Source organism: Pleurodeles waltl, chromosome 10 (assembly GCF_031143425.1).
Source record: "Pleurodeles waltl isolate 20211129_DDA chromosome 10, aPleWal1.hap1.20221129, whole genome shotgun sequence".
NCBI classification, from domain to species: Eukaryota; Metazoa; Chordata; class Amphibia; order Caudata; family Salamandridae; genus Pleurodeles; species Pleurodeles waltl.
Genome location: NC_090449.1, coordinates 846,918,197 through 846,934,720, shown reverse-complemented (window position 1 = coordinate 846,934,720; position 16,524 = coordinate 846,918,197). Strand labels below are relative to the sequence as shown.

At 42.9% G+C, this 16,524-nt stretch overlaps 1 protein-coding gene across 1 annotated transcript in view; it reads left to right on the top strand.

Annotated features, from left to right (window-relative positions):
- Positions 1 to 16,524, top strand: part of LOC138261947 (macrophage mannose receptor 1-like) — a 683,716-nt gene that overhangs the window by 474,355 nt on the left and 192,837 nt on the right. The window contains exon 21 of the mRNA XM_069211540.1: positions 94 to 208. Coding sequence (XP_069067641.1) covers positions 94 to 208 — 115 coding nt within the window. The remainder of the gene's footprint in view (positions 1 to 93; positions 209 to 16,524) is intronic.

Below are 16,524 nucleotides of genomic sequence, written 5' to 3'. Positions count from 1 at the left end.
AAATATAAAATGTTTTTTCACCATACGTAAAAAGGAAATATTCCTATTTATTTAAAAAACTTAGTGAGCTCCCCTGTCAATTGATTTCCACAGTGTTATAAAATATTTGGCCATGATGAAAATGGAAGACGTCCATGGGAGTCTGCAAGACAAGAATGCATAAACCTTAGTGGGAACCTTGCAACCGTTAACAGTCAAGATACACAAGGTAAGTATTTCCAGGAGTAGTACTAAAAGGTATTTTGCTCCTCAGACTTTTGCTTTATCCCTTCCTTTGCCTGCCACATCTTCCATTAGGTTGTAAATATTGCTCAGTAGGTAGAGTGCAATAATCTGCTTGAATAGTTCAGGGCCACATTTTTAATTGTAGCCACACAAGACTGTTCATGCATGTTTAACCTCCCCATTCACAGTTGTAAAATTGATCTAAAAAGTACACATTTTCTCAAGCTACAGAATCATGCTTACAATTAACTTATTTTGCATTTGGTATTATACCTTTTACAATTGCTCCTGTGGATTTTTAAAATTTAGTCCAACCTCATGTGTTATAAAACGTTGTGCGCAGTAGTTTTCTTGGTTTGTCTGCTTTTAATCGCAAAAATATAAATAATTTCCTACTTCATATTCAAGTTGTCTTGAAAAGCCTTAATTTTACAGCCTTGACCCTAACCCCAGAATATCGTCTTAAAAAAAACTCAGATTATTTTGCGCACTCATGGTTCCCTACTATTTTATGGAATAGTTTGGAATGCTTTCTCTCCTTAGCCAGTTACCTCATGAAGGGTTAACTCCCAAATAGACTGTGCCATGACTATACATATCCTAGTCACACTGTATCACTTATATAGAAGAGTTTTTATTACACCCTTTTAGACAAAAACGCTTTCCCTGCTTCAGCTCTAATTAAACCTCATGATTAATTAATTGCGTAACGTTCTCGGGGTATCAGAGTTTATAGAGCCCTAAGACTGACATTCTTACAATATATTGCTCAAGTTGATTCTCTAATGGTAATTGACGAAGCAATGCGTTCTTCTTTCATGTGTTCTTAGCCTATATTGAGATAAAAAGCAGCAGTCATAAAGAAATGCAAAATAAACATACAGTAAACACTGATCCATTTCCGCCCTTCACTTGCACTGTACACATTTAACCATTTGCTATGTACAAACATGATTCATGATGATAATACTCTCTCTTTTCAAACATGGTTTGAAGAACCATACACAATACTTTCCCCTACAGTCTGTATTACTCTAAAATAACGTCAATTGTTTTTGGTTCATAAACACACCTCGCATGACAGTCAGTTCACAGCCTCAAAATGTTTGAGAATGATAGGTTCAGTGGCTAGGATAAAACAAAGATCACTGTCCTGTCTTATGGCCTCCAATACCCTAGTCCCCTTCATTTTCAGTTCCTCAGTGACGTTATGCCTCAAAAGTATGGCATTGCACTATGATGTATTGTGATTTAAAGCTTGGTTGCGAGTCTGGATGTCACTCGACTGCCAGATTTGCGGTGGCTGTCAGGACCGCCACTACTGTGGTGGCCCGACCGCCACATTACAACCGTGACAGGGTACCGCTGTCTCCTCTGAAATCGGTGATCTCTGATGGATTGACGGCGGTGCAGGTCACAATAAGCTCATTATGAGCTGGTTCTCTGCCAGCCTTTTCATGGCGGAGAACAGGTGCATGGGACCACAGAGGGGCCTGCACTGCCTATACATTTGGCATGGGCAGTGCATGGGTCGCCCTGCCCAGCACCCTCGCAATGTTCACTGTCTGTTGTGCAGAAAGTGAGCATTTTAAGGGTGTTGACACCATTTTCCCAAGGTTTCCGCCCGTCAGGCCAGTGGTAAAGTCATAATAGGTCCAGCAGGGAGGTCGCCACTACAGTAGCAGCCACCCTGTCAGAGTTTGGCAGACAGGTGTTCCCATTCACCAAACCCATATTTAGGCTATAAGTCTTACATTTGTTCTCAGATCTGAAGATCACCTAGTCCTCTTCTGTGATGTTTCAAGGCCATTGAAAAGAATTACAATGACTCCTAATCATGATTAACCTACATTTCCCACCCTGTCTTTCTAGAGGGGGCTCATGTTAAAGCCCACAGTTTTTTCCTATCACATATCCAACTCCTGGTAAGGTTCATCCACTTAGAGCACACCTGCTGGTGTTTGGTTTGCCCATGAACCTATGACTTGTTTAAATCTATGTTGACCACACCAATTTCTCGCTCTTAATTTAAGTCCTTCATCACGTAGCAAAGTAAAAATGATTGGATGTGTCTGGTACTATGGTATAATAATTATGTAAATACAGCTGTACTACTGTAAAGTATTATTTCATCAAGCTTTCATATATTTTGTAATTGTTTGCTTTTGCTGTGCTTAGTTTGCCCTAACTTAACAAAGACATTTTGTTTAATAATGTACCCATCATGGATGCCACCAAAACTAATCTTGCCTCTTAATAAGTTAGGATTGCCCTTGCTTCCACTTTTATTGAATGCCTCCATAGGACATCTCATGAATGCCACAATAGACTAATAAACTCTCCAAGCACTGTCATGGGATGGTTAGTAATAGGAAATGTTCTCTTTTCCTGGTGAAATATTACATACATATGGAAGGAAAATACACAAAATTTCATAAACCACGTGGAGACCCAGACCCATATCATATCAGAATCAGTCTACACTCTCCCTACTTTATGAATGGCCAAATTTTTTCAAAAATATTTTAGTATGTGAAACAACCATACTAGTTAATTCAAATTGTAATGACCTTTGAGGTCAAAGCCTTGAATGAGAGTTACCTTATTAACTGTTTATTTAACCTATCTGGTATAAACATTGTTATTGCAATTTAAAACACAGTCGGCCCTATTCATAAAGGTACATTTACATGTGTAAATTTACTTACATGCAAATCTACAACTACACTTTATAGTACTTTGCACTTCTTTTGCAAGTCACCATTTCCAACTGTAAAGTTATTCCAAAGTGTAGACTTAAACATCTCTCCACCCCTTGAATTCAGGGGGTGAAACCTCCTACAACCTCCTACAACAGGATTTTGTAGTGCAAAGTTATTACTAATTATGCAGAGATCATCACCACTGGGATGGAGGTTTCTATTTGGGAACGAAAAAAGTAATAAAATAAATATTTAAAATATTTTATAGAAAATAATAATGGTAAATGCTTTTTCAGATCTATTTTTGATTCAGTACTAGTAAAATATGTTACATGACCTTAACTTGAAATTATATTACATATTTCAATTATTTTATTATATTTAATTAAATAATATAAAAAAGATTTGTGAAAGAATAGTTTGAAAAACCCACATACTGTAAAAGTATTCTTTTATTTTCATATGATGAAAAGTTCTGTACATAATGAATTAAAATTATTTATTTTTTATCAAAATGTAAGTTAATACTTTTGCATTGCAACTAACTTTTTTAAAACTGTTATAATAATATAATACTTATTAGTTATATATACACACACACGCATATATATATACATATATATACATATATATATATATATATATATATATGTATATATATATATATATAGCCTAGTGGTGGTTGCCAGTAGGTAGTCATAGTTAGGATTAGTTTCCATAGAAAAGGGTTTTCTGACTTGGCTACATCTTTGGCGTTGCTTGATGACTCTTCTCAAAATTTACCAAAATAAGCAAGCTGGTGATTCTTGTTGTTCATGGAAAGTTTTGGGTGGTTCCGTCAAGCGGGGGCTGAGAAAAAGTGAGGGGTTATAAAAAATGTGGTCAGTGTCTTAGTGGATGCATCATTTCCTTCGTGTGTCTTTGAGTGGGTGCGTGAGGGTTTCAGTGGGTCTGTGAGTGGGTGTGTGAGTGTCTGAGTGGGCTTGTGAGCAGGTGCACGAGGGTTTGAGTGTGTCTGAGTTGGTGTGTGAGTGGCTGAGGAGACTGAAAAAGAGAAATTCAAAGACACAGAGAAAGAGTGAGAGGGAAAAAGATAGATATGGTTTTAGGCTTTGGTGAATGATATTCTTAGAATTAGATATTTCTTGACAACTTGAAAAAAATGTATTTGTCAATTAAAAAGAGTGAGATCACCTTTCATTATGAACCTTACACTTTTGAAGATTGAAAGCAAATTAAAGTAGGACACACCCGGACTAGAACTCTCAACTTTCAGTGTGAAGTTCTGTGACCTTATTATGCCACAGGTAACTCCTTGTGCTGTTAAGTAATTGCATGGAGAGACCCTTGCAATGACTCTCTCTCTCTTTCTCCCTGTCTCTCTCTCTCTCTTTCTCTCTCTCTCTCCTTCTCTCTCTCTCTCTCTCTCTCTTTCTCTCTCTCTCTTCCATCTCATTATGGGATGGAAGAGAGAGCGAGCGAGAGTGACAGGACTGCGGGGGAGCCTCAAGGCCCCCACAGATTTTAGTAGCAGCTCCCTGCTTGCGGGAGCATTGTTTTCATGTCTTCCCCGCATGCATTTTAAATAAAGGAAAACTCTATTTTCTGCAAGTGAGAAGTGTTTGACAGCTCTCACTTGCAGAAAGCAGATTTTGTTTGCTTTTGCTTGTGGGAGTTGTCAACTCCCACCAGGCAAAAGAAAACAGCTATGTCCATGTGTTGGGAACCCCAGAACATAGCAGGAGCCAGCCTTGGGGGGTGGTGGCCACCAGGTTAATCAGTGGCTAACTCTGGACTTAGACAAAGGGGGGAGAGGTCCCCCGGACTGCAGGGGTCCAAAACCGACCCCTTTCCTTCTTTTTTCATATTTCCCCCAGGTAGGTGGTGGTCTGCAGGGCTGCAGGGAGCCACGTGCACCCCTGCATTTAGTTTGAATATGTGGCCCTGGAAGGTGGCAGTCCCCGGGGCTGCAGGGGTATTTGATTTATAATGAGTGCACTGGAGAGATGGCGGTTCCCAGGGATGGGGGGGAAGAGACACCCCACATTCAAATTGTAATAAGTGCCCTGGGGAGGTGGCAGTCCCCAGTACTGTGGACGGGGTGGCTGGGCAGCCACTGCATTTAATTAGATTAGAACCCCAGGTAGGGGGAGGTCCCCCAGGCTGCAGGTGGCCCATGCAGCCCCCATGCATTTTCAAAAACATTAGCCGTGGAGAGATGGCAGTTCCTAAGGCTGTGGTGGGACTGGAGCCCCCCTGCATTCAAAATATAAATGCGTCAGGACCTGGCCGATCCGGGGACTGCAGTTAAAGCAAGCGCAAGAGCCTGTGCTTGTTTTTTTTCAAGTTTTCACTGGATCTGTTGATCAACCGCGGCTCAGGAGAACATTTTTAAAAAAATGCTTTTTAGCTTTCGGGGCGACCTCAGCACCAGAGCTAAGGGGTCAAAGTGACTTTGCCCCTTTTCTTTTGTTTCACATCTATTTTTGGGGCTCAGCTAAAGACAAGTACCAAGCTTGCTGCCAACACTTCCTTGTTGAAGTATTGTCCGGCAATCAGGTCTCAGCATGAGATAAGGAGTGTTCACAAGTCCTTTGCATCCCTATATATAGCTATTTGGATTGTCTTTAATTTCTCAACAACTACTGAACGGATTTACACCAATAACAAAAAAGGCCCCTTTCTGGACCAAGAGCTATCTCTCTGCCAAATTTGGTGTAAATCCGTCCAGTGGAAAAATGAATGTGGAAAATGCGTTTTGGGACCCCCCCTTTTCTAGACCCCCACCTCCCTGGATGGATCACCCGAAAACCTTCCAGACAGCATCTTAAGTGAGCACTATTTTTTGGGGAGTAAATTTTGCCAAAGTTATTAGCAAAACAAAACAAGCTTTTTTCTATAAAAACTAGGTCCTACTATAACTACCTAGTGGTGACTGCCACTAGGTAATACATATATATATATATATATATATATATATATATATATATATATATATCCACCACTCACTTTCCTTTACAACCATCGGCACCACCAAGGATTTGTCCAGAGAAAACTGTTCAGCTTTTTAAAAAAGATTTTTATTTTGGCACAACAAACATAATACTAATCATGGCCCATGTGTTTCGGCATGATGCCTTTAACCAAGCCTGCAATGTGGTCTCATTGTATACATGGAGGGTTATGTTTTCCATGGGAGAGTGTTGCAGTACCTGGAGGTAGTGGACTTACTCCAAAGCTAAACTGTACCCAATGTACAATTTTTCTGGGACCTTCTAAGCTGTACTAGCTTTAGAAATACAGTTTGTGAATAGCAATGGCAATGAGCTATCTCTTTGGTGGATAGGTGTTTGTCAGTCCATAAATCCACCCTAGGCCCTCCCTAAAAGCTCCTTGCTACTACATAAAAACTTCCCAAGTAGCAGTAAGTGCTTTCTGTCTTCCGGCCACTCCTCTAGATTACACTTACATTTTCCATTAAAATGCACACCTACATGTGCAAACCTAGAAAAGACAAGAGAAGCGTAGGTCTTCATGTAGGTTTACAAATACAGTTTTGTAATGCGTGAGTAGTACTATTGCAGTGCTTTTAAAACTATTACAAGTGTAGCTTTTTAAAATACCCCAGTATGTTTTGATATAGATGTGCATATCCAGTGGCAGTGGGGACAGAAGTTAAAAGAAGCTATCACATGCACATACAAGCCATAATGAAACGTAACAAAAAATGTCCACAAGCACAGTGCAGAAAAAAATATATGTGGAATAGCTGCCGAAATAAATTAATACATGTCCTAACATAGTACAGGTCCATCCAAGATTAAAAGATATGTTTGTTTTATAATAAGCAAAAGTTATTACATCTATGTTTTGGTCTGTAAGCACCCCATGCACATAAGAACATCTTCAAGGTGATACAGGATTTTCTGATGTCAAACACTCTATAGCCAATTAATTCAGTCATTGTTGTCAATATTGAACAAATGCCATCCACCTTAAAGTGGAAAAAAAACGTTTTTCATAATACTACTACACACTTTAGTTATGTGGAGAGATTCTTACCTGATGACGAAATCATATTAAATTTCTTCATTAAGTTTACAAACATCTTAGTTCATCAACCAACTAGTTAGTGATCATAAACAAAAGTCCAGGCAGCAAGATCAGCCTTCAAATCAGTCATAAACAGCTGTTCGAATGAGAGCTCTGGCATGTGAATAGGCAATTGAGATTTTCCTAGCCTTGGTGTCAGAAAGGCTAGATTTTATTAAAGACAAGGAGGCGAGTATTATGCTTTTCTTTTCATGCTTTATTTCAACAGCAGCCAAGAACTACAAATCCCAGAATCCCTGGGAAAAAAACTACTAAACTGCATCACAATGGGGTCCTCCAATCAAACGAGGAGCCCTATAATAACTATCTTGACTGAGAGCAACAAGCCCTCTTTTCTTGCGAAAGTCAGTCAATATAACGATGCGAAAATAAGAACAGTAGACCATAAAGAGTCAAAAATGCGGAAAGTATGTCCAAAGCGAAAGTCCTGAGGGAAGGATGACCTTGTGTAGATCCTGGTGGTTGAAGAGGAAATCCAGAAAGGCCAGCTGGAGAAAGCTGGTCAGACAGTAGCGTTGCTGTTGGTTGCGGTTGAGGCAACTAGAATAAAAGAACAGGGAGGGTTAGAAGAGGCGGGATAATACTCGCCTCCTTGTCTTTAATAAAATCTAGCCTTTCTGACACCAAGGCTAGGAAAATCTCAATTTTATTACAAGACAGGAGGCTCATATTATGCTTGTTCAAAGCAATGAAACAACATTTTGCATAGGATGATCAACTGGTTTACAATAGAACGTTCTAAATGTATTGACGTTAGACCAGTCTGCAGATCTAAGGATATCCTGTAAACTGGCCCCGGCAAAAAAGGCCTTAGAAGCCGTAGCTCCTCTAACAGAATGGGCACCATAAATGTCAATAGGGACGCCAGCCAAATTCATCAGCCACCTGAGCCAGCGGGCTAAAGTGGGAGAAGAGACAGGTTTATGGGGTTTTTGATAAGAAATCAGTAGTTGAGAAGAAGAGGATGTCCTGAGATCTGCAGTTCGTGAAACGTACGTTTTTAAGCAATTAGCCACACACAACTTAGGTTGGAAGGGAAAAAAGGGATAAAGGACAGAAGATAAATTAGACTTGGTACGTCTAGCCACATTGAAACACACACTGAAGGCAGAAAAATGAAAGGAGGAAACATCCAAAGCTTTAACATCCGAAACTCGTTTGATAGAGACCAAACAGAGGAGCATAGTAATTTTTGCAGATAAGTATTTTAACGAAAGTTCTGAATTATCGGGCCAAGAAAGAAGAAGATGAAGGACGGAATTTACATCCCACATAGAGTTATATTTGGGGTTTGGAGGTTTGGAAAAACGTATTCCTTTTAATAGGCGGCAAACTAAGGGATGCTCTCCCACCGGTCTACCGTCCACTCTGACGTGTTCTGAAGAAATTGCTGACCTATATGTATTGACGGTACGATACGCCTTGCCCTGAGAGGCTAAGGAAGCTAGGAAATTTACAATTAAGGTAACGTCAGCTGAAACGGGATTGGAATCCCTGTCCACACACCAGCTGCACCATACTGCCCAGGCTGCTCGATAAACCTTTGAGGTGCCCGGAGCTCAGGATTGTTGAAAGAATTGGACAGCCTGTTGCGAAATTCCTGGGGTTCTCCAGGAAGCCCCGAAACTCTCCAAGCTATGAGGGATAGGGAACCCTGTATTATGAGGTTGTGAGGATGTCCCTGGGGATCCAGGAGAAGGTCTGGGAAAGGGAGGATGAGAACTGGAAGATCTGATGAGAGTTCCAAAAGGGTCGGAAACTATGGTTGGGCTTGCCAAAATGGGGTAATTAATACTAGGGAGGAACCCTGACGGCGGACATGTGCTAGGACCCGAGCAATAAAAAGGAAGGGTGGAAAGGCGTACAGGAGAGAAGGAGGCCACGGTTGGAGAAAAGCGTCGGTAGCTAATGCTAAGGGATCTGGTCTCCAACTGAAGAATTTGGGAAGCTGGGAGTTGAGTCTTGAGGCAAAGAGGTCTATGAACATGGTGCCGAATGTAGAAGAAAGACGCTTGAATATAGAAGGGTGAAGTCGCCAATCGCTTGAATCGTGGGAATGCCTTGAGAACCAATCGGCCACCACATTGAGATTGCCTGGGAGATATTCTGCCCTTACTGAAATATTTTTGTGTAGACAAAACTCCCACAGACTCTTGACCAAGAGAGCTAACGGTTTGGAGCGAGTCCCGCCCAGACGGTTTATGTAAGTTACTGCCGATAGATTGTCCATTCTGAGAAGAATGGAACATTTTACTTTGTCTTTGGTAAAGGATTGGATGGCAAAGGAACCTGCAAGCATCTCTAAACAGTTTATGTGCATTGACGACTCCTGAAGAGACCATGGTCCGCCAGTCGAGTGTGGACCACATCTTGCGCCCCATCCTGTCAGACTTGCATCTGACTCTAAGACAAGATCTGGGGCGGCAGAGAAAATCGTTCTCCCGTTCCAGGCGTCTAAATGACTCATCCACCATGTGAGTTCTTCCCTGGAGTCCGCATCGAGAACCACCTGATCCGAATATGACAGACCCTGTTGAAGGTGTCGAATTTTTAGCCTTTGAAGAGCTCTATAATGAAGAGGGCCTGGAAATATGGCCTGGATGGAAGAGGAAAGGAGGCCTACAAGACGAGCCAGAGCCCTTAGGGAAGTACAAGGTAGCGACAGAGCATGACGAATTTCTTTCTTTATCAAAGAAACCTTGTCCTGGGGAAGTTGGAGAATTGACTCGACGGTGTTGACGAGGAATCCCAAGAACTCGAGAGTTTGAGAAGGAACAAGGGATGACTTTTGGAAGTTTATAAGGAATCCCAATTGCGAGAGGAGATCCAGACAAATTTTTAGATGGGATGTTAGGGAAGACTGGTCTTGGGCCATCAATAGGAAATCGTCGAGGTAGACAATAAGGCGTATCCCTTGAGCCCTGAGAGAGGCTACCACAGGTTTGAGTATCTTGGTGAAGCACCAAGGGGCAGAAGACAGACCGAAAGGAAGAGTTTTGAAACGGAAGAAAGAATGCTCCCACCGGAATTGGAGAAATTTCCTGAATGAAGGATGCACCGGTACCGAGAGGTAGGCGTCCTGGAGATCTATGCGAACTAGCCAGTCGTTGTGAAGAAGAATATCTCTTAGATGGAGAATAGTTTCCATCTTGAAGTGATGATACACCACAAAGTTGTTGAATTCTTTCAAATTTATGACCGGGCGGTGTTTTTTGTTTTTCTTTTGAACTAAAAAGATATTGCTGAGAAACCCCGAAGCGTCGAAGGGCCCTTCTTCGATCTCTTGCTTTGATAGTAATTCCTGTATCTCTACTTGAATAAGGCGAGATTGATCTTGAGAAAAACGAAGAGGATGAGGAAGGCAGGTTTGAGAGGGAGTGTGGTAAAGTTCTATGCAATAGCCTTGGACGGCTTGGATTACCCAAGAATCTGAAGTTATTGACAACCAAGCGTTTAAACACAAAGCTAGTCTGCCTCCTACTGGAGGAAGGCCAGAACTGAAAGTTCTTACCTGCAAGTTGTTCTCCTTTGGCTCTATAACCCCTGTTGCGGCCACCGCGGAATCTGCGGGGGTAGAATTGGGGTTTGTATCCTTGATACACTTCAAGCTGGTTAGACTGGGTGTAGGAGCCTCTGTTGAGGGATTGACCTCTTGCAGAGAAGCGGCCGGCAAAACGGCTCCTTCCTTTGCCGGCCCTTCCAAAAACCCGATTGGAAAAAATTGTCTTCATAGAATAATGTGCTTTGTCCAGAGAATTAAAAGTAGCAACGTACTTGCCCAATTCCTTAATGAAAGGGTCTCCAAAGAGAAGACCATCAGCATTGAGGCCTTCCTCCTTAGAAGCAAGAGTGCTGAGTTTTGGATCAATCCTGAGGAGGAGGCTTTTCCGACGTTCCTGGGAAATGTAGGAGTTGGCATTGCCCAACATACAAATTGCCCATTGAGCCCAATTGGAGAGGGTATCAGGATCCACATGAGAGCCCTCCAACTTGGCGTCCTCGGCAAGGTCAAATATTCTGGTGAGGGGACCCACCAAATCTAGGAGCCTATCCTGGCAATTTGACCAGGCGCGGTCAACTCCCTTTTTGGGGTCCTTGCCAAATTTCGTGAAAAAAAGGAGCATATTGGGATCAATGGCAGGGGTGTCAGTGACTTTACAGGGAAGGGAAGGTCTGGGACATTCGCACTTTAATTTATTTCTGGATGATTTATCCAGGGGGTGTCGGAGATAAAAGGAGACGTAATCGGAAACGTGATCAGAAGGGAACCATTCAGAGGAGTTGGGATGATGGATGGTATTAGGGTCGAACAGAGGTTCGCCAACCGGGTCCACCAGGTCCTCGGGCCCAAAGTGAGGGGAGTACTCATGAGGAGAAATTTTTCGCCTTTTCTCCGGAGGCCCATCAAAATAATCGTCATCTATATTGTCTTGTAAGACATCATCATCCCCATCACTGTCCGTGTCCCGTAAATGAAGGATATTAAGTGGGGAAGAGGGGAGACCCGAAGATTTCGCCTCTCGGGTTGGAGGCCCAAATTTTTGAGAAACGCCTTTAGAACTGTCCTGAGAATAGGACACACGTTTCTTTCCTCTCAAAAGAGGATTTCCTCTGGGTGCGTGAAGCATTTTTGAAATAGAGGCCTCTAAGTTTTTGGAAACGTCCAACATAGACACAGAGACAGCGTGTTGGACTGAATCCTTAATAAAGGATTTTAAATTGTCCTTAATGGACTGGGTTTGATCCTCCTCTGACATGTTGGGAAGAAAAATAATTTAAATTTAATAAAATGGGGAAAAAAAGGGGGTAAAAATTGTGTTAAAACTAAAGAAATACCTGGGAAGGGTTAACTGGACAAAGGGGATTGACCGGGAATATGAGGAAATGTATCACTAACCTCAGAGAAAAAAACGCGTTTTAAAATAGCAACAGCGTGTGAGGGCCGAACGAAAAATCAATAATGAGCAGGCAGTCAAGCGTGTTGAAACTAAACACACTGTAGCCGCTCCGTGAGGTGAAAGGAATTAAATTAAACGCTCGTAAAACTCAACCGAGCGTGAAGGAAGCTCTCTTCAAGTTTCAGTTGCGGCGAGGCAGGAATGACGAGAATGCCGTTCTTTCAGGCGCGGCTGTCAGAACGTTTACCGAACGTTCTGACAGACGGCCTGTCAGCGCGGAAATGCGCACAGGAGCGCGCGAGCGCGTTAAAGTTAAACCACAAAGGAAAACAATACAAAACAAATGCCAACAGGAACGGATAACCAATAAGGATAATACAGTATATAGATAAATACACCAAATACACTATGAAACCATATACAGAATACATAAAAAAGGCGAGCAGTGTACTTATCTTGACTGCGAGCAGCAAGAAAAGAGGGCTTGTTGCTCTCAGTCAAGATAGTTATTATAGGGCTCCTTGTGTGATTGGAGGACCCCATTGTGATGCAGTTTAGTAGTTTTTTTCCCAGGGATTCTGGGATTTGTAGTTCTTGGCTGCTGTTGAAATAAAGCATGAAAAGAAAAGCATAATATGAGCCTCCTGTCTTGTAATAAAATTGTCCCTCTTCCTGGGAGGGTGCAGTTTCCCTCTGTCTGCTCTCTATCAACGTGCAAGCATGCAGCTTCCCCTTCTCTGTCTGTGAAAGCACACCAGTTCCTGTGTCTTCCAGTACATGACCGTCTGTTTGCCTTTCCCCCACTTGTAAATATGCCCCTTTTGCTCTGTCTCTATGTATGCGCCTTAGCTATGCATTTGATTTAGGTTCCTCACTTGGTATTTCCACGACCTCTTGGTACTGATCAGTATATATTTGAAAAGACTCACGCCAGTCTATTGACAGCTAATGTAATGAAATCCGATGCAAAAAAAGGGGCAAGATAATGTTGTGGAACTTGCATTTTTATTTTCCTTCCTTACAGGTCTATAACTGCAACATTTGGATAGTCTAATGTGGGAGCAATCCAATAACTGTGGGCAGGATAATGCAATAAGCTACTTGTTTAGTATTACACAGCACTTTAAACATGTAAATTTCACCACGGATGTCAATAAAGAGGCGCCAGAGGTCGCAGCTGTGGCCCCATGTCTTCAGGGGTAGCAAAATCAGTGCCAAGAATGCATGGTTGGCTCGTCCTTATTGGCTTCGGGACTCCCTCTTCCTTATTTTAAGCTAGTTTCTTTTATTATACTAATAGTAAATAATTATTGATTATTTGTGACATAAAAAATAGAGCACCACGAGCTGGAATGGGAACTTTTCTGGCAGCTAAGGTAAGTAGAATACAGTTATTTTAAATCTATTTTGAGTGCATATGTGCAGAAGGGAGTGCGCTACTGTGAAAAAGCACAACTATAAGCATGAGCGTTTGCTTCTGAATGTGCAAGCATGTGCGTGTGTCAGTGAAAGTGAGTTACAGGTAGTGAGTGAGAGTGAGTGGGATTGAGTGTGCCACTGAGTATGAGTGTTAGAAATGGGGTCTTTGGTTGGCAGTCAGGTTACCCCCTGTCCAAGCAAGAACCCTCACTCTAGTCAGGGTAAAAGAGATCACCCTCAGCTAACCCCTGCTCACCCCCTTGGTAGCTTGGCACGAGCAGGCACGCTTAACTTCAGAATGCTAGGTGTAAAGTATTTGTACCGACACACACAGTAACTTAATGAAAACACTACAAAATGACCCAACACAGGTTTAGAAAAATAGGAAATATTTATCTAAAGAAAACAAGACCAAAATGACAAAAATCCACAATACACAAGTCAAGTTATCATTTAAAAAACAAAAAGAGTCTTCATGTAATTTTAAACACAACGCTAACGATGTTAGCTTGGAAATGTACCTGCGTGCGTCAAAAATAACCCAGCACGGGCGAGTGTGTGTCAAAAAGGGCTTGGAAGGCGCCGATATCACTCACAAGCGAGACCATGCGTCTTTTCTCCTTCAATCGAGATGGCGTGCATTGTTTCTTCTCTCCGTAGGAGAGTGATGCGTCGATTCAAACCATACTCTCCGGTCAGGGCAGGCCTTGCATCGTTTTTGCAAGCCCAGCATCGGAAATCCTGCCACACGATGATCCAAAAACAACTCAGCGCGGATTGCGATCTCACCAGCCTCCGTCAGCAATGCTGCATGTTGTTTCTCCAGCCGTGGGCATCGATCTTTTGGTCCCATTGCAGGTGAGCATGGATTTTCAGCCACGAAGCCGGCAGCACATTCATTTTTCAGCCGCAGATCAGAGTCACGTTGATCTTTTCCCCGCACAACGGTCAGGTGTGGATTTCTTACTCTTGTCCTATCAGCTTCTTCTTTCAGGGCCCCAGGAACTGGATGGGTACCACTTGGCTGGGTAGGAGTCTCAGCATAGGCTCCAGGTGCTGGTAGAGAGAAGTCTTTGCTGTCCCTGAGACTTCAAACAACATGAGGCAAGCTCTAAATCAAGCCCTTGGATGGTTCTTCACAAGAAGGAAGGCACACAAAGTCCAGTCTTTGTCCTCTGGCACATGCAGAAGAAGCAACTGCAGGATTGCTCCACAAAGCACAGTCACAGGCAGGGCAGCTCTTCTTCCTCAGCTCTTCAGCTCTTCTCCAGGCAGAGGCTACTCTTGGTTTCCAGAAGTGTTCTAAAATCTGTGGTTTTGGGTGCCCTTCTTATACCTATTTTGCCCTTTGAAGTAGGCTTACTTCAAATGAAAGTCTCTCTTGCTTGTGAAATCCTGCCTTGCCCAGGACAGGCCCCAGACACATATCAGGGTGTGGAAACTTCATTGTGTGAGGGCAGGCACAGCCCTTTCAGGTATGGTCCATCCTAGCACAGATGGCTCATCAGGAAATGCAGACTACACCCCAGCTCCCTTTGTTTCACTGTCTAGTAAGAGGTGCAACCAGCCCAACTGTCAAACTGACCCAAACAGGGATTCCACAAACAGGTAGAGGCACAGAAATAATTTAAGCAAGAAAATGCTCACTTTCTAAAAGTGGCATTTTCAAACACACAATCTTAAAATCAACTTTACTAAATGATGTATTTGTAAATTGTGAGCTCAGAGACCCAAACTGCACTTATCTATCCGCTCCCACAGTGAATCTACACTTTAATCATATCTATAGGTAGCCCCCATTTTAACCTATGAGAGGGACAACAGTGAAAAACGCATTTAGCAGTATTTCACTGTTAGGACATATAAAACACATTACTACATGTCCTACCTTAACCATACACTGCACCCTGCCCTTGGGGCTACCTAGGGCCTTCCTTAGGGGTGTCTTACATGTAAGAAAAGGGAAGGTTTAGGCCTGGCAATTGGGTACACTTCCCAAGTCAAATTCACAGTTTAAAACTGCATACACAGACACTGCAGTGACAGTTCTGAGCCATGTCTACAGAGCCACTAATGTGGGTGGCACAACCAGTGTTGCAGGCCCACTAGTAGCATTTGATTTACAGGCCCTAGGAACCACTTGTGCACTGTACTAGGGACTTACCAGTAAATCAAATATGCCAATCATGGATGAATTACATACACATTTTGTACAGGAGCACTTGCACTTTAGCACTGGTTAGCAGTGGTAAAGTGCCCAGAGTAACAAAAACAGCAAATAAAGCATCAAGTACACATCAACAGCCTGGGAAACATAGGCAAAAAGGTAAGGGAGACCACGCCGAGGATGAAAGTCTAACATGTATCCCCCCCAGCTGAAAGTGGGGAGCAACTACCCAACCTCATGGGAGTTTTCATTACTAAGGCAGAAGAATCTGGACAGACCATCAGCATTGGTGTGTTCTGTTCCAGGGTGGTGTTCCACCGTAAAGTCCATCCCCTGTAGGGAAATGGACCACCTCAACAGTTTTGGATCCTCACCCCTTATCTGCATCAACCATCTGAGGGGCCTGTCGTCGGTCTGAACCTGGAAGTGAGTCCCAAAGGAGTAGGGTCTTAGCTTCTTCAGTGCCCAGATCACAGCAAACGCTTCACGTTCCATGGCACTCCACCTACGTTCCCTGGGAAGTAATCTGCTAATGAAGGCTATGGGTTGATCTAGGCCCTCTTCATTAAGCTGTAAGAGTTGTGCTCCAATACCATGCCCTGAGGCGTCTGTTTGCACAACAAACTCCTTGGAGTAGTCAGGTGCCTTCAGCACAGGTGCTGTGCACATGGCAGCCTTTAGAGCATCAAAAGCGGTCTGGCAAGCCTCTGTCCAGATCACCATCTTGGGTTGCTTCTTAGAAGTCAATACAGTCAAGGGGGTAACGATGGTACCATACCCCTTGACAAACCTCCTGTAGTAGCTAATGAGACCTAAAAAGGCTCTCGCCTCAGTCTGGGTTTTGGGAGGCTCCCAAGCCAGAATGGTGTCAATTTCTGGCTGAAGGTGTTCGATCTGGCCACACCCTACCTGGTGTCCCAAGTACACCACAGAACCCTGCCCTATTTGGCGCTTGCTTGCCTTAATAGTGAGGCCTGCCTTCTGCAGGGCCTCTAACACT